Source organism: Strigops habroptila, chromosome 4 (genome assembly GCF_004027225.2).
Source record: "Strigops habroptila isolate Jane chromosome 4, bStrHab1.2.pri, whole genome shotgun sequence".
Classification (NCBI taxonomy): Eukaryota; Metazoa; Chordata; class Aves; order Psittaciformes; family Psittacidae; genus Strigops; species Strigops habroptila.
In genome coordinates, this window is record NC_046358.1 from 68106095 (window position 1) to 68131650 (window position 25556).

The following is a 25556-nucleotide window of genomic DNA, read 5'->3' on the forward strand; positions in this document are numbered from 1 at the left end:
GTCTGGGATTCTGTGATGATTCTATGAATAATAGGTGAAGAGTTGGAAGTCTCATCAGTTTCCTCTCAAAACTCTGAAACTGCAATAAATTTATTCTGGCATTGAAGTGTCTGTGTTGACATTAGTGGGTTTTAACACTGGATTTATTGCAGCTGAGAGGTGGCCAAGCGAAGAGCACCATCATCTTTGCTGCATCAGCAAGGTGGCTGTGGAAGGGAATGCACTGTTCCTTCACAGAGCATGTGAAATTCTGCTACTGCCTGTTCCTGCTGTGGGCACAACTTCAATGGGGTGGCCTTGCTTCCCCACTTTCTGCATTGCTCTTAATCACAGTGCTAAACCTGAGGTTTTCCTTACTTTAGCACCTGTCATTCATATTAGCTAAAGCATATCAAGTACTAGCCCTTTACACTTCAGTATATGAACATCTACTGCTGTTCGACAGCAACTGCTGCCTGGATCATCAAAAAGCAACATTCTGGAGCTTGCGAACACTTCAGTTAGGGGATCTTGTCCCAGGAAACCCCACTCGCTGCTGAATTTGTGCTCTTAAGAATTAGTGCTCAAAAAACACCAAAAGCCAGAAGGATGGGTGCTCCAGACAGAGCAACTGGGCCACCAGGCTCCCAACACCTGGACAACACAAGAAGTCACCAACATCAGAAAATCCCCGGACCTCCACCTCTCAACATCCCTTGCTTTAACACTAAGCCTTCCTCCACCTCTCAGTCGAGATGCACGCAGCTCTCTGCATGCAGAGTCTGGAATCTATCCCAATTAAGCCTTTGTAGTACCTCACTGACAAAATCAGGCTTCTGCAAGGACCAAAATGTTCTCGGGAGTACTGCTGGTTTCCAGCATCTCCAAGTTTTGAATGTTTTGAGGAACACACATAATTATCTAGTGCTGCAGTAGAGGTTTGATAGGCTTTAGGAACTGTCACAAGAACATCGTGTTACCAAGAAAGGTTTTATTCTTTTTGCCAGTAGCTTTGTTAATTGCACAAAAAAATCTTTTTGTTTTGCCATTTAAACATTTTCACACATCCTATTCTGAATGACAAATGTTAATTAAAAACAAGGCAAAAAATAAAAATTCACAACCTTAATTAACTATAGGATCTATCATTTAGGAAAAAAGAAAGTTTTTCTTACAAGCTTTTCACAAGTCTCACATTTTCTCTTTAAAAAGAAGGGAGTCAAAAAAAGCAAACTGCTAAAACAGAAATCCTCATAAAAAGGAACTTTACAGAATTGTCAACAATATTAAGACAACACTGACTAGCCAGTTTTATTAGAGCATCTCTCAAACCACAGCTTCCCCCTTTTTCCTCCCCCCAAATCTCAGGCCTAGGAACGGATGAAGATCCATGTTCAGAGGCTACAGACATAAATACAAGAATCCGAGCGGTACTGATACGAGTTCATCTCAAATGGCATCTGAAGCAGTTGGGTTTTCACCCTTTCCCCCCTCCTCACTTCACATCCACGTCAGAGCCCTCAGTCTCCTCCTCCTCCCTGGCCCACCGGTGAGTGTACCTCACCCTCCAGCCACTCCACATCCACATTCCTCGCCAGGAAGCTGCAGTCAGGCTTTCCCAGGATAAATTACAGTGTTGAACTAGTCTGCACCTGCCACTCCCACATAAATAATCATATCCGTTTTGAGTACTACAGTATTTCTGGAAAACAAAACCTGCAGCAGCGAGGTACTAGGGAGTGTTTCTCCCACTCACAAATACAGTTGAGTTCACTATGAAATACATAGTGAACTATGGGACTTGAGAGCTCCTTTGGTACTCTCGCTCCATCCAGAGGCACCACAAAGTAAAAAAGAGGGAGATCCTCCATTCCCTTTGCTCAGACCCATTCATCTTCACTCTGGCCCAAGGGACCTCCACAGGGACAGGTCAGGGATGCTGCTGCACTGGCTCAGCACAGTTCCACTCTCAACTGGACCTGGGACAGTACCTTTCTTTTCCTCCCAAAAGATTTCTTGCACTATAAAACCTAAAACTATCTCCTGCCCCCAAAACCACCATTTCCCCAGATGCCCTCAATACACAATTCATGTGATTTCTTAACTGCGGTATGTTTAACCAAGGACTTCTGATGCTAACAGCTGAGCTCTTCTGGACAGGAGAAGCGTAAGTGTGTCAAAAGCAGGCTAATGGCTGGTTATCCTGGGTAGTTATATGTGCCTTTAATATGGATATCTACAGGCAGGATGACGTTGCACTGCCAAAGAAACATGTATGTATGTATAACTCGTATTGTTCACACATACCACTGACAAATGGACAAAGTGATGTCTAATAGTTCTATTACTAGATGTTCACCACAGGACATAATGCGTAACACAATATTAGCCCACAAATAATGGTGATCACAGGCAGTGAAATACTCAACAAAGTAACATTTACAGCATTAGGTGTTAGATGTCACGATTCATAACAAGCATCTTATACTTTCTCTGTTTCTTAATAAGGTGCCCCTGAACCATATGCACATGCTGCACAAAGCAGGATTGGTAAGAAATCCTAACCCACAGGAACACTTCCTTACACAGCCATGAAGTTCCCAGAAAAATAAGACGGCGGGAGGGGCAGACCTCACAGGTTTAAAGGAACACGGTCTCATTTGAATTTGCTTTCTTTCCTGTCAGAATCCCAACCCAAGAGAGAAGATTGTGCCACTGAAGTGATTTTAGCCAATAAAATTTCTTACTGGCATTTTACTAACTCTCAAATCTAAAATGCAAGAACCCTCCTAAAAGGCTAATGCTGAGAACAATAAGAGCGAAGGGGGAGGAAAGGAAAAAAAAAAAACCATGCTCTGTGAATTTTTTGAGACAGGCTCTGGGTTACTCTGCTAGCAACAGTGAGAGCATCTCTGCTCTCCAGCCTTGGCATCTACAGTTAAAGTCCCATATTTCTAGTCTAGAAAGCTAGAAGCTCAGCAGTGAGTGGCCTTAGCCTCCCATTTTATTTCCTAGTCTTTCTAGAAGTTGCTATCTGGCCACAGACTCACAGGCACAGGAAAAAGTTTCACACTGTGCTAGTGTCATGCCCAGAGCAGCAACACTAAGAATGTGTATGGAAAATCTGACATGTATAAAGATCACTAATCAGTACACAAAAGCATCCCTGTGAGGTAGGTAATCAGCACCCACCTTTCCAGATGGGCAAACAGGCTAAGGGATATAATGACCATGCAAAGGCCAGAGAGCGAGCGTGGGAAGCAGCTCAGGAATCCTAATCTCCCTGCTCTACAATTGTTCTTTTCACCTCTTTTAGACTCATTACTCTGCTTGTGACACTGCTCTAATCCAAGACACCTTTGTCATTACTGACTACAAGGATAAAAAAAAAAAAGAATCAAGCAAGTGAAGCAACACAACATAAGCTAAGCCCAGGAGCAACCCTAAGATTTGTTCCTTCCCCAAAGTATCTCCGTCCCAGTTTTAGGCTGCATCTTACTCTTGCAGTTTTCTATGCAAACATGTTGATCTTCAATGCTGTTTGTGGGATGGGCAGCTGCGATTAGCCTTTTAGGAGGCTCATTTACACTAGCATTCTCTCATTTTCATTAAGGTTTGTGTTCCCTAAGCTATAGCTGTCTGTACAGGGGAAGACATGGATGTAATCTGTTCTTCTTAACTGTACAAGGAATACCTCCATCAGGGTGCTGGGGAGGTGGAAGTTTAAAAAGAAACAGAATCAAGACAGTGTTGCATGCAACCCGATTACCTTTTGAAGTGCCATTCTCCTCCATGGGAGGTGCTTTGTTCTCTAAGAGTGGCCAATTAACTAAGGTGAGGAATGTTCCTCACCTTACTTGGGACCAAGGACTTTAGTGATATTCACAGGTAGATGGGATGTATGTCACCTGTCCTCTAGATGCAGAGGGTCCAACACACGCATTATTTCATGGCAAAGAAGAAAAGGGATCATTAGAAACAGCATCTTGGACAAGCATACAAAGAGGAAAATAAAAGCAGCCAAGCAGCAGATTTCTGGCAGAGTTGCCTCAGAGCTTCTGAACAAGCCGCCACTGTTCTGTTCCATGACTGTCAGTGCGTGGCATGGATTTTTCTAATTAGACTGCAATAATCCAAGCCCCCTCCTCCCCCCCTTCTGCCACCAGGGGAAGGCTCACCGCAGCAGCTGCCTCCATGGCAGATCTCAAAGTCTGTGTATAAAAGTAAATGTAAAGACAGAGATAGACTGGTCCAGAGTTAAAACCCAGTATCATAATAATATTAATCAATAAATCATAGTATTAACAGTAAGAATGGTGTAGCCTAGTGGATGTAGGCCCTGTACACTGCAGACATGTCGTTGTCTGATTGGTCCAATGCTTTTGCTCGTTTATAGACCTGGAGAAGAGAAATTAGAAAAGTATCAGTGTCCGCGCTTGTGCAAAGCCTTTCCCCAGCAGAAAAACTACTTTGCTGACCACTGGAAACCAGAGAACTGCTTTGTATATCAAGTCATTGGAGGAACACAAATCAGAACACACCAGGTCTTGGTGAGGCCATCTGTGTTTACTGATGTGACATTCTAAGGGCTTCTAAAATCAAAATAAATTCAATTCCATCCTACTCAAAATGTATTTCAATTACCGTTCCCTTGTTACAGAGATGATGTAATTCTTAGATTTTGGCTCTGGCTGACAAATGGTTCTACTGAAGAAACATTGAGCAACACATATCTGAACACTGAATAACTCTTACCTCGTTGGCAGCAGCTGCCATGGGAGTTGGGTGGTTGACAGAATCACCCAGTGCAATAGCTAATCTAAGATCCTTCTGTATGTATTTCAGGTAGAAATCAGGTTTAAAGTTTCCTTGCAAGATATCTGTCAAGAGGAATGCATGCAAAAAATAAGCATGACAAAAGTAAATCAAGCCCACACTACTGCAAGGGCATGCAACTCCACACCAAACTTCCCTTTCCCATGCTGAGCACTGGGAACACTGCTTTTAGCTCTTTTGTTTCTCTGCTCTCTATCTTCATCTGGCCACAGCAGATGTCACTACTGCCCACTGACAAAGCAAACTCTGACTGCAAAGCAGCTTGCCCTCCACTTTATTTATTACACTGCCCCAGTGAAATCCGCACTGTGAACTCAAATCCTAAGCAGGCTGTAGACCATGCGGAGCTTAGGGTGAATTCTCAGAAGGCCTGGCTATGAAGGGAAAGGAATGGAATGCAGCTCTTCATTTCCAGAATGCTTAAAATACCCAGAATCCCAGGCTGATAAAGATGGGACGATTATTTTCTCCCTTCTGCCATTATCTGAAATGCTGCTAGATTGTGGCAAATGTCCTGTAACAAAACAATGTAAGAGAACTTTACTTTGGCACTTCTGGTCCAGGAAGATGCTGGCAAGTTGTCCCTGATTGAGGATATCCAGAAGGGTCTGTTGGGACTGGCCAGTCACTTGAGCCAAAGTCAGTCCTTCTGCTATTGTTGCCATGAAGCTGCCCTGGACCATGTTGACAATCAGCATCATCTTGGCAGCATTGCCTACTTCACCTGGGAGTGAGACATACCATTGGGCATTCCTCCAGAAGAGATACAACAGCCTTGTTCCCCCATCCCACACAGTATTAACACTACCAGACTCTTCATATGAAGCACTTGGCAACTCTCCCTTCCCCTGAAAGACTTCAGAAACTCACCCATTTTCCAAGAACTCAAAGGAAGGGAGAAATTGTAAAAAAGTAAGATTTAAAATAAAAAGCATCACGGATCCTCCAAAATGAGCCAGCATTCAAAAGAAAAATCACAGAATCAACCAGGCTGGAAAAGATCTTTAAGATCATCAAGTCCAACCATTCCCCAGCACTGCCAAGGCCACCACTAAACCATGTCACTGAGGGCCTCATCTACACGGTTTGTGAACACTTCCAGGGACGGTGACACCACCACTGCCCTGGGCAGCCTGTTCCAATGCCTGACCACCTTTGGGGAAGAAATTGTTCCTAATCTCCAGTCTAAACCTCCCCTGGCGCAGCCTGAGGCCGTTTCCTCTTGTCCTGTCACTTGTTTCTTTGGAGAAGAGACCAGCCACCTCCTCTCTCCATCCCACTTTCAGGTAGTTGTAGAGCGCGCTAAGGTCCCCACTAAGCCTTCTCTTCTCCAGACTAAAAAACCCCAGTTAAACCTCCAGTTAGGCTAGAAGCTCTGAAATTCGCCAAGTTCCAGAATAGCAGGCCAGTTTCCCATACTACCTATGGAGACAAGAAACAGAGGATACATGCCTTTTGGACTCCTTGCTAGAATTCTCAGTCCTTGCAGTGACTAAGAAACTGCTATCAGGCCCTTTGTGTTTCAATTACCTAGAAAAAATGAGGTCTTCCCCATCGCTTGGAAACAGCTACTGCAGTCCTCATATAAACCCCTGTCGCCAGCTGCCAGGATCACAAGCATCCCATCATTAGATAGCTGCTGATTTCCTGAGACCGGTGCTTCCAAAAAGCGACCACCCCGGGACACTATCACCTGGAAAAAGAGCATCTCTGTTTAGCTGTGCATGAACAGCATGCATTGATGCTGTGTAGGCAGTACAGCAAGAACATCGTTTAGGGCATTCCTGTCCCTGAGGACAGAATTTGAAAGCAGAATAAATAGCTTAGACATATAAAGAGAGGAAAACACTAATACATGCTCCATCCTGCAAATGGTACTCGAGACCAACAGTTGCCCTCACACTCCAGCAACACTTTCCTACACCCATTACTACTGTGCCTGTTTCAAGAAGCTGAACTTCTGTGCTTCTGTCATGGCACCAGTAATGGGCAAGGAACTGGTGCCAAAGCTGTACATGTGGTGTAAGAACCCAAGAAGATATTCCCCCTCCTCTTCCCCAAAGAGGAAAGGCCTTTGAGAGATCTCTCCAGCCATAGGTTTACTAATATTATGACTCCTCACTCTCCCAATTCACGCTGTACACTATTGCATCACCAACATGTCTGCTAAAACTTCACCAAAACCAGCTCCCCTTCCTCATGCAACACGACACACTGCCTTCAGGGCAGAGAATAACAATAATGACATCAAAAAGGAAATCAAAGATACTACTTCAGAACGCTTCTACAGAAATCCTCTCTATATTTCTATAAAATGAAACATGAAGGCATTCTCTTTCCCCAATCAGAACATTTAAAATAGCAGACGATTATGCATTTTATCAATTTAAGGGCAGTTACTAATCTAGACAGTGCTTTGTCCTCCAATTTGCTACAGAATACCAATCTGGCTACAAATACTTCTTAAGGGATCAAAATTTGGCTGCTGTTTGCATTGGTGCCACCTAACAGCCCTGCCCAATCTACAGGCTTTGTTTTATCATCCAGGAATGTCTTGGCCAACTTTGTTTGCTGGTCAAGATTTGACAGTTTATGTTATCTTATTTTCCTGGGACTTGAGTGTTTCCTAAAAGAAGCCCAAGAATCTTCAGAAGCATCTTTCTTATCAACAGCTTACTGCCTGAAGCAACAAGAACTCCGTACTGCTGCTGAATCACAAATGGCAGAAGTTCAGTTCAATGTGATTACCTGGGCCAGCTCTGTCACTGTATCTGCATCCACGGTGGACATATCCACATAACACTTTCCTGGGCGAATCCCCTGCAACACTCCACTCGGACCCAGTACCAGCTGTGGGGAACAGAAGAGCGGTAAAGCAATAGGGTGTCTGCAAAGAAACTCCAATCCTGCAGAACAGCAGTCCAAGTAAGCCTGGCACTGCATCGGTAGACTCCTATAGGGATGTCAAAACCTAGCCCCCAGGGGTTATTTTTTTAAAAGTATGATTTTTGTTGGGACACCTATTTTTACACAGTTGCACTGCCCAGCATCTTCAGTGACCCACCCAGGCTACCATGGCTGGTAGGAATCAGAACTGCCAGTGACTGTATCATGCAGTCTAGCTGGTGGAGGAACAATAAGAGCTAATCCTTACATCCTTTGCTGCTTTTGGATCTGATACACAGGCAAAGGTGATGTCACAGGTGGAGACAACTTCAGCAGGGGTTCTTCCCAGCCGTGCCCCCTCCTGGATGAACAAATCACACTGCAAAAGTCACAAATCCAAATGTAAGAAAAATTAAGCCCGGAGCAAATGGGTTCTCTAGCACTTTGCTGAAACAAAGTCTGCTGCTAGAACCAAACTCAAAGGGAGTGAGGCATATTCATAGCAACAGGGTTGTGAGCTGTTGGTTTGTCCACACACACATACAAAGGGCTCTCCTGCAGCTTTTCTGAAGCCCCAAGTGAAGAACTTCAAAGACAGACACAGGAAAGAGAATGCTTTGGTATAATAAGAGGTTGAAGGTTGTAGGGTTTGGAGGAGAGATGAGAAGAAAAATAATGGTAAACAGACATAGAAAAAGGTGTTACTGGACAGTAAACAGGAATACGCACAGCTGAGACGTGTTTCAGTGGCCTACTGCTTCAAAGTCTTGGCTCCTTCTTATCCTATCCCCTCCTATCAGCCAGTTTTTGCAGTTAAAAAAAATATCTTTCAATCCCTTTTATCAAAGTAAACACAGTGCCCTTCCTGCCTTTGATATTCCACAATATCATATGACTACCACAGCTCCCCTAGTTACCTATTTTTCCTCCTCTACTACAAAGGATAACACTGGCTAAAATATAAGCGTAATATAAGCTCCATCTTCACTTTGAATATACCTATAAAACCCTTCTCATCCTGGTCTTATGACAGAGCAGGTTTTCAACAGAACCTTTGTTATTGCCACATGAACAGAACAATGGATGTGTAGATGAGGCTGTGGTCAAGCACTGCATCTTACTACACCACTCCTCAGATCAACTCCCAAGCAAGTCTTTTTGTCTGGCTCCATGAGACGATGACTTGGCTATTTATATGAGCAGTATTTCCAGAGGCAATTTACACTGCATTCCCCAACACATATACAAGGGTATAATTGTTCTGGCAACTCTCTCCTCTCATACAAAATGGCAGTGGGGTGGGGACTGTTCACATAGAAGTGACCATACTATGACAGACCACAGCTTCATCTAGTCAAAAGTGGCTCCCAACAATCACCTAGGAATTAATAACAAACAAGGTAGCAAGCATATACTTCTGTTTCTTGGGCATCCTCTCCCACATTTAGGAAAGGTTAAATATCATCATCTGTACCTTAAGCACATGCCTACCTTCTCGGCAGTCCGATTCCAGACAGTGACAGTGTGACCCATCTTCAGTAAGTTGGAGACAATGCCACTTCCCATCAGGCCAAGTCCCAGAAATCCTATCCTGAGAGGAAAAGATAAACATTAATGCAAGAGAAAGCAATTGGTGCCAGCCTCTCATGGTCTCGGAGATGATGAAGAACAAACCTTGGAGCATCACCAGCAAAAAAGTCCCAAAACCACACCAAAACCAAACACGTTCAACTGCAGCCACAGCTAGAATAGGCAGATACTGAGCTTTTAAAGCAAGCTGGTGTTTATTTTGCTTACCAAGCATCCCTAACAATTTTCTGAAGAATCTCTTCAGCCTGCTTCAGAAGACTACCAAAATATAATAGGTTTGGTCTGGGCTTTTTGTTTGTCTGGGGGGGATTTGTTTTATTAAAATTACTCCTCTTTTGCTTTCTGTTGCCAGCCATTGCCTTACTGAAGACAAAGGGAACTTTTAGAGATCAGCAGGTGCTTCTCGAATTAATTTTCTGATTTTTAAACTAAGTCACATGTACAATGACTTGCTTAAACTATTGAATGATACATTACAATCTTTATTTTAATAAAGCTCAGCAAGGACTGATGGGCTAAGCATCATGCACAGACCTAACTAGACAAGGCTAGGTCTGTGCATGATGCTTAAAAGTAGCCCCTGCTCCACAGCTGTGATTTCAGACAGGCACAGAAAGAAAGGAACCAATAGGCCAGTACAGGTCACCATGAGCAACGGTATGATAGTTCCAGACACGAGCTGCCTTCCTCCTCCCACCCTCCCAAAGCTGGCAAGAGTTTTGCTCTCCCTGTTCAAGAAAAAGACAACGTGCTAAAAAGTTTCACCCCTATAGTTACCTGCAACAGGAATTCCTTTGCAGTCATTGCTGCAAGGCTCCTTTTATACATCATGCAGCTTCCTAGCAAACCAACAACTCTGTAAGGAGATTCTGAAGTGTTCAGTTACATGTGTGATGTAACTTCACGACAAAATCTGCCTGGCAGTTCCCCAGTTAATTCTTCAGAATTAGCCACACTACAGATGCACTTTGGCTTTTGCAAGCCACCTGCACTCACCCCGCTAGCCATGCTGCCTTTGTTAGAGCAAACTCATTTAGACAGGTCAGAGCAAGTCACTTAACCAAGGTCCACCTATTTTCAAGTCTCTAAAACAGATGAGATACTTTTTTTTCTCCCAACCCACCTCTGAACCACATATTCCTGTGAGACTGTTTTACCTGAACAGCTTCATTGTTATTGTAGTTCCCCTGGAGTACAGTTGAGAACTGACATCCCATGAGAACGACCCTAATGGCAAACAGCAAGCTGCGGCCTGAGCTCAATTTGAACAGAGCGGAAGTTACAGAGTGAAACAGGAAGCTCAATTTAGGCTTCTCTCACTCTAGAAAGGAGAAGGGGGACGTTAGAAGAAACCAGAAAGCTCACGTGCTACACAGCAAAGCTCTTGTGGTGGGAGAACACGCCTCCCTCTTCCTCTTGTCTTCTACATGCTCAGGAGAGTGATTAAATAATCCCACTCAACTGCCAGGCACTACAGGAGAAAAGTACCCTTTTATCTTTCTGCCTCATACAGCACTCAGAGATAATGATGCTTCATGCTCTGCAGCATGCCTTACAGGAAAAGGGCAACTGCAGAAAAGCCCTGAATTGCAAATGTATCCAGGCCAGGCCTTATTCTGAATTTTTCTACTGTACAGCCCCTGTTTGTTTTTAGCTGTCTCCTCCCCTCCCGCACCCCAAATCAGAGTTTCACACAAGGACAGAGGAGATCTGTAGTTAGAGGGAAACGTTAGGTTTATTTATTCTCAGTGACAAGCTGGATAATGGCTGCATGTCTGAGCTGGGAAGGAGAAAAAGGGAAATGGCTGAAGTGCGTTGGAGATCTTACTTTTTGTCTGTAGGCGTGATACTGCCATTGACTGCTGTGCTGTCTGCTGCCTGGATGGAGGTGGATCCTGTTTCCTGGGGTTGGGGGAGGGAAGAGGGGGGGGGGGAAAAAAATAGAGTGCACAGCTCTGGAGGAACTGCAAGTCCTCAAGACAGTAAGAAAACCCACCAAAACCAAGATTTGCCTTACCTCTTCACAAACCTTCAGCTTCTTTGTAATGGCTTGATAGCAGACAGCTGGCTGTATGGAGAAGACAAAGCATTCAGGGAAAGGACAGTACTGATTTGCTCTGCTGAGCAAACAGACATATCCTTGTTAGATAGAAAGAGGCAGCTCACCTACCCACCACCATATGCAAAGAAGGAAAACTCTCAGGCTTTCCCCAATGGGAGAAAATAAAAAAAAACCACTATTGCAACACACTAAGCTCTTCCCTTCCCACCCTGCCCCAGCAGGTACTGCAAACTCCAATCTGTAGTTAGCATGACTGGCTCCTCTAGAGGCAAGGACCCAGGGCAACCCTACTCTCACATTTGGCCAAATTAAAGAGAGATCTTGAAAGCCTGCCATAGAGTGCTTTGCCTCCTACCTATGCTCAGTAAGTCCATGCAGCTGTGGAAGCAAAACCTTCTTGTTAATGTGAGAAGGCAGGTGGCTTTCAACAAATCTTAACGTGAAGGCTGCTCCTTCTCATACTGCTTATGGTGAGGCTTGTCTAGATTACAACTGTTAGCTGCTCTTAATCCTTCTGGCTCTGCCCAGATCCTCAGCTAGATATAAATCCTTTTTCATTTGATTTGATCTTTCCTTTTCCTCCTGATGTTCACTGCTGAAGATAAAATCCTGCAAGGCTTCTGACTCTCAGGAGATAAGCTGGCTATATTTTACATGGAGCTTTTCTGGTCCTGGAAATTCTGCCATATTCAGTTAGTTGACAAGTTCATCCAGATGAAGGAACTGGTAGGACAACAGAAGACATCCTAACAACAGGGATTTTAAACAGAAAACCAGCTTTTCCTACCCCTCAATGTTCAATCTACAGAATTTACAACAGAGCTGTCAAATCCTGGTGTCAGATTATCTTTAATTACTTAAACTATTCACTGAACTCAATGCCAAATCATTCTAAACCTTAAGGTTAGGAAGTAATTCAACACATGAGAATCTAATTGCCGCTAGCCCCCAAAGAAGAGAGTATCAAAGCTCTTTACACATACTCCTTGCACTTAGTCCCAGCACAGGGCAGGATGCCAAGCTAGACAGACCAGCAGAATGATTCTGTCTGCCAAATCCTCACCTTCTCTGTCTGACTCAGCAGGAAGTGATGGAAGTGTGGATCACTGTCCTTCACAGGCTACAGAGAGAGAAAGCACAGGCTAAGAAACATTCCCAGAGAGTCACTGAGCAACCACAGTACAATTCCCTTGTTCTCCCAAGCTGCACGAGAATGACAGATTAAGGTGGAAAATACTAAACGTATCGGCTGTATCAAGCAGCCTGTTTCAACTAAGCAGTTTACATTGTGTTTCATTCTCAAAACCAAAGCCATTCAAATCAAATTCCTCCAGCTTTGGAAAACCAAAGAAGATTATGAGCAAGATTAACATGGGAGGAACAGATCTCATATCCCACTTCTTCCTCTTCACAAGGGAATGAAAACATTTTTTTCCCAGCTTCCACGGAACTCCTTAAAACAGCATTCTGGGAACTAGCTGTGGATTACACGTAGCACTGTCAAATGCTAGGCAACCCACATTAACAGCAACAAGGGCTGTAAACCCAAGTATCTCACCTCCCCAGTGAGCATCACAAGCACTACCCTTCAGGCGTGCTGCTCTTACTCTGCTTTACTGAACACTTATTTATGCACAAAAAATGAAATATTTCCAAAAGCTGCTTATGAGAGAAATCAAATGAAACTATTCTGTATGATAGTATCCAGACAGGGAGAGCCTATCCACTTCACCTCCTCCAGTTCTGTGAAGCCAGTCCCAGAAATATTTTTGAAACAAGAAGTGCAAAATTGAATGCAGCACAGTAAGTGTGAATCTGCAAATGGATCCACAAAGTAGTATGCTGGGAAACAAGATTTCAGTCTTAATTGCCCAGGATATCGTCTAGCTTTGTTACACTTCAGAATGACAGAACAAGAGCATCTTTGTTCCTACAAGAGGAAAAGAAGATCTCACTATTTTACAGCCCAGACAAGAGGTTCTAGATTTGCTTCAACAAACTCAGTTCCTAAATCACATATATTGTAAAGTTTCTCACCTCACTGACAGTTGGTGGCCATTTAAATCCAGCCACTGTTCCAGTCATCACTCTCTTCACTGTACTTGACTCTGGAATTGTGAGGTCCTGAGGAGATAGAAGGAGGATCAGAAAGAGCTTACAACCTGGCTCAGTGGCTGGCCACATCAAGTTGATCATATGAGCACAACGTTTTGAAAAGCACTACAAATGCCTTCCATTTCACATGCCTTTCCATGATGTGTTCATAGTTAAACACACCCTGTATTATCAAACACGGGTGAGGTGAAGAAAACATGAACTGCCAACGAAGCAAAACAATCATAGTTATCGCTTCTGGAGAATCCATTCTTCATATGTAAGAGGAATCATCGCAATTGTGTAATCATGCAACGAGCAGAGAAACAAACGATCAGACCTGATCCAGCATTTTCCTCTGGTGGATGCAGACCTCTGCATAGAGGTCTAACTCTTCCAACCTTCCCATCTTAAAAACAAGTAGCCTACCTGTTAAAAGGAGAACCTTCTAAGCATGTGGCTGACAGTCACATCTGCTCAAGTTTGCACAGTCCATGAGACAGAACTGATATGTGGCCTGTCCCATTCCCTCAACAGGCCATGATTTGTAATTTCATGATAATTCTTTTTTTAAACTGTTGAGCAGATTAAAATTTATCTTTCTTATTCCCCAAAGATATACAGCTTAAAATAGGTCTTTATGCTATAGGTCATAGACATATGCTATAGACATACAGGGTTTTATGTTCTATGAAGAGAATGTAAAGGACTTCTGCATAGTATGTGTTATCTTCCTGAAATGAGGGTTCAGAAATGGAGTAATATTATCTCCCCACCCCAAATTACTTCCTGAAAATGCACAATGTACCTTAGTGTCCATGCAGAACCACAAGAGCAGAGCGCTGTTTGCAAAAAAGGTAAGAACAGGACTGCTGGAGTCCTAGACTGCTAGGACTACCCTACATTGATGCAACTGTTTCATCTATTAGCAGGACAACTTACACATCAGCCTCTAACCGTAAAGTGTCTAGGGAGAGCTTTGCACACTAAAATTCTCTCCTTAGAGACCATGCTGCTGTTTCAACTGGTAAAGCACGGATGAAACCTGCTCTGATACCTATGAAGTCATGTTGGTCCTCTGAAAATATGCATGTAAGTTTAAAAACAAGAGTATCTGAATGACCACGTATGCCTACAGAGCATTTCTAGATAGAACACGCTTCAGCAACAACTGGATTCTTGAATTTGTGCATTCTTATTATTTGGAAAGCCACAATTTGGAATGTGATGGTGCAAACCCTCCAAATCCCAACATTGCAGTAACACAGGACAGTCATATTGGCGTTTTCTACCCCAGAGCGAGGAAATTACGAGAACCAGGCAAGACAACAAGATTCTACAATTATTTCACAGGCTGGAAAACAGTATTACAGCAGTACTGTTATATTTTCACATCAGTTTCTTTAATTGTCAGTACATTACTTTCCAGAAGCTACTTTCCTACATTAGCCTGCTTATTTATGGTTGTGGCTAGACGTTTATCACATAGCTGGCCACCTCTTTGTGATACACTGTTTAAAACCACTCCGCTTGCAATTTGCCAGTAAAATAGTTTCTACTACCCCAACTCACTCAAAGCATTCTGATGCTCTGAGGTAGCTAATACCATAAAACCTAAGCATGCAATGTGTCAGCATGATCAGAATTCTCCCAGCTATTAGTTTTGATTAATTTTGGAATGAATCTAGCTCAAAGACACAAAAGCGTATGGCAAGCAGAAAAAAAGGCCCTGTGGCCTTGTAACAGAAATATGTGAAGATACAACAGGCATGAGCAAGACACTCTGAAAGGTGAAAGTATGTTGCATGAAAAGTATTTTCCTGCATCAGTCAAGTCACAAGTTCTGTAATTATTAGTAAAAATTCACAAATACGCATCCATTCCTCCCCTCTTCCAACTCCCTCTCCCCAAAAGGAGAAACTGATGGGCTTTGTTGTACAGCCTGATTTAACAGAAGGTGGTTCTAAAAAAGATCCAGCATTTCCTTCATAGCTACTATCTGAGATGATCAGCTTCATTTTACTACATCAAGAAAGAGCCTGCTGTTCAACCAGTGAAGGCAAATCCATTCACCATTTTGGATATCAGACTACCGTCTTGACTTGCATCCAGAAGTACACTGAAAACAAAGATTGTGAAGCATGGCATAACATGATCCCTTTAGAGCACAGGTGAGCAAGCAGATTGCTGTAGGGTTTATCAGCTGAAGTCTCCCAACGGTCTTCAGGTGTAGTCTCAAGACATGTACATTGTTATGTTCCACTGAAGAAATAATTATCCATTTGGAAAAGGAAGATCTGGACCACAACAGTGAGTTCCACAACAAATAAAGAGGCCGGAACTCTAGATGAGGGTAGACAAAGTATTGGTGGCTACTGTTGCTGCCACAACATCCGGAAATAACAGGGAACTAATGGGCATAAAATAATAATGCTCCAAGGCTGGATCTTTATGATGGACGACGGAAATATATCCTACAGCACAGAAGCTGGAATGAATGCAATTAATTCTTCTGGTGGATTCCCCAGGCTACAAGAGTTTCTTCTTTAAGCCCTACCTAGCCCTTAAGAATACACCACCCTCTCTAAGTACTGAGGGTGAAGTGGTGAGACTACTAATCGTTTAATCATACCAAGTAGATGAGATGGGAGAAGTCTGGAATCATAGGAAGACCCACGTCTTCTCTAAACCTTCCAACACAAACTGAACTTGAGGGATGGGCAAGATGAAAGGTGGAGTCTCACAATACAGCTCTCAAAGCCCTCTCAAAGGTATGAAAAGAGCCACTCAAAATAACTAACTGGTGAAAATTACAGGAAGAATCAACAACATGCTTGCTAAAGGTATCAGGCGGTCAAATGGCCTAGAAGTAGTAACACAGAACAGCTTAAAAAACCTGAGACTGAACTGACTCTTCCTGCTGGCCTGTTAGCCAAGGTGCCAGTCAACCCTTGAGTCCATCTGTAAAGTCCACAGGGCACTGGCGGACATGCACAACACAAACCTTCTCATCCTTGGGTGGACGCCCCCGCTTTCGGGGGCTCTGCTCCTGGGCTCTTTTCAAAGGTGATTTTGATCCTCTCTCTGATGAGACAGAAGAGACCCTCTTTTTTCCTTCCCCTGTGCCCTTCTTCAACTTCCCTTCAGGCAAACTGGCTTTGCGTTTCTCTTCACCAGCAGATTGCTTGCCTCTTTCTTCACTGGAATTATGCCGATTCTTCTCTTCATTGGAGTTATGGGAAGATGCCTGAGAGATTACAGAACAGAAGATGGTAAGGAAAGAAAAGAAGAGCTGGAATGATTTTCATGCAAAACCAAGGATGTGAAGGACCCTGTGCTGATTACTAACAAGCAAAACGACAGCACAGTAACTTGAAAACTAGATATTTGTTAGCCCTTGGAAGTTGGTGAATGAAGTTCCTGGTTAGTTCTCCTGCAAAAACACATCAGTTTAAGTAAGGAGTAACAGAACAGGCCACTTGAAGACTTGCTGGTAGCATGTGCACATAGATGCACTTCCAGTATACTGAAGACAGGATTAGCAGATATCAACTTCTAGCCCAAGACCTAAGACTAATTTATCAAATCATCATAAGCAGATCAATTAGCCTCGTCAGTTTCTCCATCGGTTTACCACCACCTTTTTCCCACCAAACAAGATCGAATGGGGAAGAAAAGATGATAGAATAAAAAAAAAAAAAAAAAAAAAAAAAAAAAATCAAAAAAACCCCAAAGGTGTGAAAACAAACCCGCCCTCAACTTGCCAGAGGCGGCAAACTCCTTTCACATAAAAAAGGACCTGATCATTATTTATGCCAAGATTTGTTTTGATGCAGAGAGTAAAAAAGAAACCACTCACCTGGTCCTTGCCTTTGGTTTTTCTAAGAAACTCCTCTACAGCATCCACGGCTTGCTGGAAGCGCTTACCCTTGTTAATCTTTATCATTTCCTCTTTGTGAGGGTGATAAGGCTTTAGCTGCTCCACTTTGATCCAAGCACTAGAAACAAGAAAGTAAGTTAGTTATATTCTCCAAAGAGCAACTTTCTCAACCATCCCACTTCCAAAAAAGCACAGATACACCTTTTTTCTCCAGAGCTACTGATGATAGTAGCCCAAATTAACTTACTCTCTACAGCCTGAAAGGCTGTGATTTCTGCATTCACCAAGAATTTTCTTCTGGCACTTCATTTCTCTCTCAAGTTTTATATCCTCTTATGCTAGCAGTGCTCCACTCTAAGCGCTATTCATATACTATCAGCAAGACAGCTTTTGGGTGTGATCATAGGTACTTTTTTAGAACAGAGGCAGTCTAGAGACTGCTCTTGTATCATGAGGAGAAATACCCACAATCACATGCTTCCACAAAAGGTAATCAATAATATGAATCTGCTCGAGAGGTTGTTGAGAGCAGGGGCCACAAAACAATTCTGAGCCACCCATCCCTGTTTAAACATACTTTGCACACATGAGGAAAAAAAGCAAAATCACGTATCTCTAATAGACCCAACCACAAGTAAAATGAGCACAAACATCATAGCTTATTGCTGAAGAAATTTCTGATGTACCTTGTATTCCTCATGAAACCAATGTTGTCATTTGTGAGGGAAAAGAACCACTCTTCACTATTGATATTTTAAGATGAACTGGTACAGTAGCACAGTATTAACCTGACTGCAGTCCTATGAGGAAACTCAAGTAACTTCCCACTGCTGCTAAATAGGACTTTTTGACATTTACCAAATGTTTAAGTGGTCAAGTATAGGGTGACAACTCTGTTTTCCTTGAGGTTGACAAGTTCTTCTATCACTCCTTCACTGCAGCTTAGGGGAATGCCTTTGCTTTCAAAATTCCTTATGGCTCTCAGAGATCAGACCACCTGCCTCTCTCCCCAGACTCAAGCCTAGGCTTATCAGCTACACTGTTACAAAGCCACTTCCATCCAACTGAAACCAGACCCTGCATAAATTTTAGAAAAGCTTTTCCTGAGCTAGGATGGCTAACAGTGCTTCCTAGCACACAGTAAAACCCAATCAAACCGATTTTCTCTGGTCCCAAAACATCTCTGTTACAAACATCAACTAGCCATGGTTATAGGTTTTAAGTATTTTCCAGTGCAGTTTAGCTCTTGCAAGCAGGTGAAGTGGTTTAATAGCCGCCTTTTCAGACACTGTAAGCATCATGTCACACAGCTAAGCTGAACATCAAGGTGAAAATAACAGTAATTATTATTATTGTCATTATGCCTTGCTGGATCTTGCTTGTCCTCTCTTCATGAATATAACCCAGTAAACTCTTCAAAACTTCACGGAAATCCTTCTCTTCGCTGGCATTAGCCCCTGTAGTCAGGAATCGATCTGCTTGAAGTAGACTGAAGCTTTTCGGGTCACATTTGGAGAGATGAGGCCTCCTGCTCAAACTGACTGCAAAACATCCTGGCATCCTTCCCATACTGCCGCTGCAGCCTACATCAGGATGCCACCATTGTCTTGAAGCAGAACCCAGTACTATTTTGCATGCAAAGCTGAATCCTTTTGCTTAGTTTACATCTTCTTCATAATACTGACTTTAATATAATATAAAAAGTCAAATTATTACTTTCAGACTAGAGTGTGCCATCTGGCAGCTGTTCAAAGAACCGCAGCTAGCTACCCAGACATCAGTGCACTATATCTTAAAATTCTCTTCTACTGTAAAGCTCTTCTGTGTGGCAGTCAGTGACAAAGCATCCCTAGGTGCTAGACAACATCAGCTCACAAAACCCTTCCGTTACGTATACAAAGGAAATAAAATTTTGGAGTACATTACAATACGGCATGATAAACCTTGTTACCAAATTCGAATTTCTAAATAAAAATTACTTTTTTCTATCAAGGCATTCTCTTGGGTTTCTGCACATCCTATCCCTCCTCACCACCCATGTCCAATTAGCTTCCTTTCTCATTACTTTTCCTTTGGTATGGAGAACATCTAAAGCACAAAGTTTTCTGGCTCCTAGCTTCAAAGATGCATCCTGGCACTTAAGACCCCCAGGACAAAAAGCTAGTGATCTCAGAGGCAAACTAATCAGTGAAAAACAGTCTTAAATGCTGCCTCAGTGTTAAAAATAAAATACAATTTTAAAAAATAGTAATAAAGTCTTTTCCTTTCCACTTTGGTTTTTTTGTGTGTCACTTACATGGACAACCTTCTATAAGATATGAACATATCTCTGCTCTCAACACTTTAAAACAAAAGAACTTTCCACCAAAACAATAATTCATGTTCAGAAACAAGATCTCTCTCTGTTAAGCAATAACCTCAATGCCAACAAAAGCAAATATTTAGGTAAGAGGCCTCTAGGATACAACATGTAAAAGAAACTACTATTTGGATGGTCGCACTCAAAGAGTTGCAGTCAACAGCTCCATGTCCAAGTAGAGATCAGTGATGATCAGTGGTGTTCCTCAGAGGTCCATACTGGAACCAGTGCTGTTAACATCTTTGTCAGTGACATGGACAGTGGGATCGAGCATCCTCAGCAAGTCTCCTGATTACACCGAGCTGTGTGGTGCAGTCAACACGCTGAAGGGAAGGGATGCCATACAGAGGGACCTGGACAAGCTGAAGACGTGGGCCAATGCCAACCTCATGAAGTTCAACAAGGCCAAGTACAAGGTCCTGCACCTGGGTCAGGGCAATCCCAAGCACAAATACAGGTTGGGCAGAGACTGGATGGAGCAGCCCTGAGGAGAAGGACTTGGGGGTGTTGGGTGACAGGAAGCTCCCCTTGACCTGCTGCTCACGCTCTGGGGATACAGCCCAGCACACAGTGGGGTTCTTGGCTCAAGTGCACATCCCCAGTGCACTTGAAGTGCATGAGCAGCAGGTCGAGGGAGGGGATTCTCCACCTCTGCTGCACTCTGGGGAGACTCCCCCTGCAGCTCTGGGGCAACAACACAAGAGGGACGTGGAGCTGTTGGAGCGAGTCCAGAGGAGGCCACGGAGATGCTGCGAGGGCTGGAGCAGCTCTGCTCTGGAGACAGGCTGAGAGAGCTGGGCTTGTTCAGCCTGGAGAAGAGAAGGCTCCTTAAGGGGAGACCTTAGAGCAGCTCCCAGTGCCTAAAGGGGCTACAAGAAACCTGGAGAGGGGCTTTGGACAAGGGCCTGTAGGGACAGGACAAGGGGGAATGGCTTTAACCTGACAGAGGGGAGATCGAGATGAGCTCTTAGGCAGAAGTTCTTCCCTGTGAGGGTGCTGAGGCACTGGCACAGGTTGCCCGGAGAAGCTGTGGCTGCCCCATTCCTAGCAGTGTTCAAGGCCAGGTTGGATGGGGCTTGGAGCAACCTGGTCTAGTGGAAGGTGTCCCTGCCCGTGGCAGGGGGTTGGAACTGGATGAGCTTTAAGGTCCCTTCCAACCCAAACCAGGCTGTGATTCTGTGATAACTCAGCAATGAATTAATGCCCTAGAAAAGCATTAGTGACATTACATTACTGAAGATGTCATATCAGTGTAAGAAATTTCTAGATGTAATCTTTCTGAAATGTTCGTTCAGGTCCTGACATCAGAAAACAATGTTTGCCAGGTACTAGATGTGGCACTTCTTGGCAGTCTGAGGGTACAGGCCAAGCTGGATGAGCTTCAAGGTCTCTTCCAACCCAAACCAATCTGTGATTCTGTGATAACTCAGCAATGAATTAATGCCCTAGAAAGGCATTACATTACTGAAGATGTCGTATTTAAGATGAAATTGTATTCATACTGCTACACAGAGTCATCTGACATCTGTAAAGAATGGGCTAAACAAAAAGTGAAAAGATGTAAAAAAGGTATGTGTTAGTAATGGGTTTCTCTATTAGTTTCTCTATACCCTTCCTCACCTTCTCCAAAATATCATTCTTATAAAACCACTACTCATGTAAAATCCATGTTATATTTATGAACAATAATAAAAAATTCCAATGCTTTTAAAGCAAAGGTGCTAATACATACTATGAATGTGACCTGGAGCTGCATGGAAAACAGTGGCACTGGAAAGATGCAATCAGAGCTGCCAGACTCAAATCCATGATATGAGCTTAGCACAGGTAAGTAGGCCTTAACCACCCAACATTCAAGCCACTTTAGTCCAGTCTAAAGGTATTAATTCCTCATGATAAATTGGAGAAATCGAAGTCGAGGACAACACACAAATACAAAATTTTTGCAAGCCTTACGTTTAGGGATGGAAAACAGTGGCACTGTATCTCAGAATCTCTGGTACTTACTACAGTCTGGGAAAAAATTCATCATGTTCTACATTGCATCAGTATAGATGTCCACACTAAATGCTAACACAACCAACTTCAAAAGTCAAAAGAAAACTCCTTGGTTATTTACAAGCCCAGTATGTGTGAGCACACAACAGAGAAATCAAAATGAGTTTCCTGCTGTTAAAAGGAAATGCCTCAATTTCCATCAGTAAAACAACTCAAATGTCTGAAGTATGGAATTTGACATGTAAACTTCTTCATGGAAAAAAAAAAAAAAAAAACCCAACCCAAACCCAACCACACTAAATTAGAATGAATGTCCATGCAGCTAAAGGGAGGGCATACTGAGCAAAAGAAAACAAAGCAGCAGGGCAACACTGAAAGAAATTTTAAGTACTAGATTTTTCAAATTTGTGCAATAAAAAACCTGCTGCAGAGTACTTACACATCCAAAGATACCAGTAAGAGGTGGAAAAGTTTTTACTATAGTAATTTTCAGCTATGGCACTCTGCCTGCAGAAATGCCTAACAACATGCCAGCTGGCTGTGCTATACAGCACTATGGCTATACAGAGCTCTGCACAGAATAAATGCCTAGCTGAGAAATACCAGTGCTACAAGCTAACCCTCTCTTGTCAGCCTGGCCTGTACGCTCAGACTGCCAAGAAGTACCACATCTAGTACCTGGCAAACATTGTTTTCTGATGTCAGGACCTGAACGAACATTTCAGAAAGATTACATCTAGAAATTTCTCACACTGATATGACATCTTCAGTAATGTAATGTCACTAATGCTTTTCTAGGGCATTAATTCATTGCTGCGTTATCACAGAATCACAGCCTGGTTTGGGTTGGAAGGGACCAGATCATGGGGAGCTTTTCACCAACCAACACCCCCAAGTCCTTCTCCTCAGGCTGCAATACGCTGCAGATTATTTTACTCATCTTGGATTGCAAGCTTTCAATTTTTAAATTAATACATCAAGTCAGGAAGAGCCCCTTGACCCTGCCACATTTAGTAAGACTATTTAGTTTTATTCTGATGCTTCATAAAAGTGCTATGAGTAAGAATGGACTGCTCCAGCTTCCTATTAAGACTTTGATATACATGACTTGCAAGACCATTTGGCTATTACAGACTATCTAACGGGGAAAGAGGGTGAGATACAAGCTAAATGTTTGTGCACACATCTCTGATAACTGTAGGACTCTTGCTAGTATTTCTACGAAACACAGTAGAATACCTTCAAAACATTTTTTTTTTTAATTATTTTTATTTTTAACAGTGTCATATAACGAATTCCGAAGCAGGCTATGAAATAGTGCTGGATGAAGACAGGCTTGCAAGACAGGCTTGCAAGCTGCGGGCCTGCCAGTCTGTTAGTTCTAACTACTAAAAGCAAAAAGGCACATATATAGGAAAGCGTAAGTTCTTATATTGCAGTACTTGACTACTGGAATGACCTACAAAGACTTTCTAGGACAAGACTGTAGCTTGGGAAATGAAAGGGGACCTTAAAACTATCTTAAAAGCACAGTTAGAAACACAGGTAAGAGTTCAAAGTTCCACTTCTACTTAGAAAGTCTAAATTAAAATTGTTTTGCTTATACTCCCATATTTTGATGTTATTACATCCTTGCCAGGTCTATGGGCAGGAAACATCAGGTCTTCTTGGTTTTAGATGAAGAATCCTTTTAATGTGACTTGCTCTGACAAGAGGCAGTCAGAAAAATAACTCCTAGGCAGACTAGAAAAATCTCCTTATCAATATGGAGAACAAGTAAGTAAGAGGCACTACATGAATATGTGCATCACATCAGAAGCAACTAACTCCACCTGTACAATTAACATAAGGAACACATAGCTCAACAGAAGCTTTATCAAAAAGCCAGGTCTTAGAGCACAGTCTGAATGCACTCATGCTCCCACTTTATTGTCTTTAGCCAAAACTACTTAGAGCCTCCCAGTTAACGTATTTCCTTAGTCACTGCAGCATTGCACTGGGCCAGTAAGTATTAGTATTCAATTCACAGATAAAGAAAACTACATTTTCTTCTGCGCTGTATCCTAAGCTACAAATAATCAAAACCTATCTATAACTACACCAAAGCCACTTCCAAACTCATCACTATGTTTTTATTTACCCCTCCACTCTGCTCAGATGCATGCACACCAGTTCTCACTTCTAAACAGCTTTCTTCTTAATCTTTGGTATGGCAAACTGGAGCCACCTAAGTCAGGAGGAAACAGTTTTTACCTAGCCTGAAACTGTGGCATTACTGACCACTTCAGTCACCTGGGAAACCTCAGAAGAAAATATGACTATCAAGTCTGAGATTGCCTACCCATCAACAAATTGGATGGCAACCACCCTCAGAAGTTTGTGAGAGGAATTCTACTCAGCAGCTATCATCACCTTCACCTTATACACACTGGACAACAGGCAAATAGCTTATGTCCGTATCCTTACCTGCTGAACCTTGACAAACTAAAGCAAGAATAGAAGTATAAAAATGGATCAGTGATATAGGAACATTACCTTACAAACCTGAAAGTGGCAGAAAGAGTGAAGTGCTAGAAAACTGAAGCAACATGCACTAGAATATCAGTATGAGTAAGTGTACTCAACACAACATGGACTACAGTCAGTGATGGAACTTTGCATAATCCTATTTGTCATGCTCTTCAGTATGTAGAGTAGTGACATTTCATAGGTTGTGTCTTTCCACTTACTGTTTATATGCACTTAGAAAAAAGTATCTGCAAAACACATTAGTTTACTCCACAAAATAATTAAAGGGATTTTCTCTTCATGCTCACATTTCAAGTAAAATCATCTAAATTTTTCCTGATTTGGTTTGTTGATAATGCTCAAAGATCAGGATTTTCTCCAGCAGCACGCTGGTTAGAATACCACAGTTCTAACCAGCACACCCTTTCAAACTTCCAAGTCAGGACAGAACAGGCACACAAGTTTCTCTGTCTATTATTCTTATTTTGAAAGCAGAACAAAGGGGACAGCATTAATTTCTATTTAATTTTCCAGTAGGGTATGCCAGTCAAAGTGAGCAAACTTCTAAATCATTATTATCTAACAGGAAATGATTAAATTTCACAAGCTGGAGATGGGAGGGGGAGACACGACAACAACCACACTACCTCACTGTGCCAGACCTGGATTTTCCCTCGCCAGAGCTCTAGAATCATGTAATAAATCCCAATTATTTTGCAGCTCTGAATTCTTTATTTGCAATCCTGACGCTAATCTCAGCTACAGCACCCCAGACACATGACCACTTTTTCCAAACTTGTCTTAACACAAAATATCTCTGTATTTGATTAAATAATGTGAAATACAAGAATCAAGAACAATCAGGATAAAAACAGTCAATCTCCTCAACTTTAGAACTTGATTAGCTCAAATAACCATGTCCAACAACATCACCACCAAAAACCACTCTCTGCCCTCAAATCAACCTTCACCTGCCTTAGACTACTACAGATCCAACTAAAGTTCATACTAGTATGCAGCATTCACTCTACTCCATCAAGTTTAGATCTCGGTTCTTAGTGGAAAATTATTTTTAAATATTGAGCAAAAATAATTTATTTTCAATAATTTCCTTAAGAAACATCCATTAAATGGTTTCAGTTGTTACCTTTTTTAAAAAAGTTAAGGGGTTTCTAGTCTTCCACAGGTAATTGCAATTTTCTCCCTTATTGCATGACTTAATGCAAAATAACAGAAAATAAAGAGGAAAAGAAAAAGGCAAAATAATTTTCAGTTTGATGAAATCCCAAAGTTCTCGGTGGGGTTGGGCGATTTTGTTGGGTTTTTTGTTTGTTTGTTTTCCAGTTTGTAACTATCTAAGTGTA

The 25556-nt window shown here is 42.4% G+C and overlaps 1 protein-coding gene across 4 annotated transcripts in view; it reads right to left on the bottom strand.

Annotated features, from left to right (window-relative positions):
- Positions 1 to 1265: 1265 nt before the first annotated feature.
- The window catches only part of GLYR1 (glyoxylate reductase 1 homolog), a 28584-nt gene continuing 4293 nt past the window's right edge, over positions 1266 to 25556 (bottom strand). For 2 of the 4 annotated variants that reach the window (XM_030485252.1, XM_030485250.1), the window contains 13 exons: positions 17307 to 17445; positions 16452 to 16694; positions 13391 to 13477; positions 12417 to 12473; positions 11309 to 11359; positions 11120 to 11193; positions 9193 to 9292; positions 7970 to 8080; positions 7564 to 7665; positions 6346 to 6508; positions 5360 to 5539; positions 4735 to 4859; positions 1269 to 4377 (listed from right to left, as the gene is read on the bottom strand). In XM_030485252.1, the coding sequence (XP_030341112.1) occupies positions 4303 to 4377; positions 4735 to 4859; positions 5360 to 5539; positions 6346 to 6508; positions 7564 to 7665; positions 7970 to 8080; positions 9193 to 9292; positions 11120 to 11193; positions 11309 to 11359; positions 12417 to 12473; positions 13391 to 13477; positions 16452 to 16694; positions 17307 to 17445 (1507 nt within the window). In that variant the 3' untranslated portion in view covers positions 1269 to 4302. Of the gene's footprint in view, positions 4378 to 4734; positions 4860 to 5359; positions 5540 to 6345; positions 6509 to 7563; positions 7666 to 7969; positions 8081 to 9192; positions 9293 to 11119; positions 11194 to 11308; positions 11360 to 12416; positions 12474 to 13390; positions 13478 to 16451; positions 16695 to 17306; positions 17446 to 25556 lie in introns of all 4 variants that reach the window. The other 2 variants (XM_030485249.1, XM_030485251.1) reach the window with 2 other exon arrangements.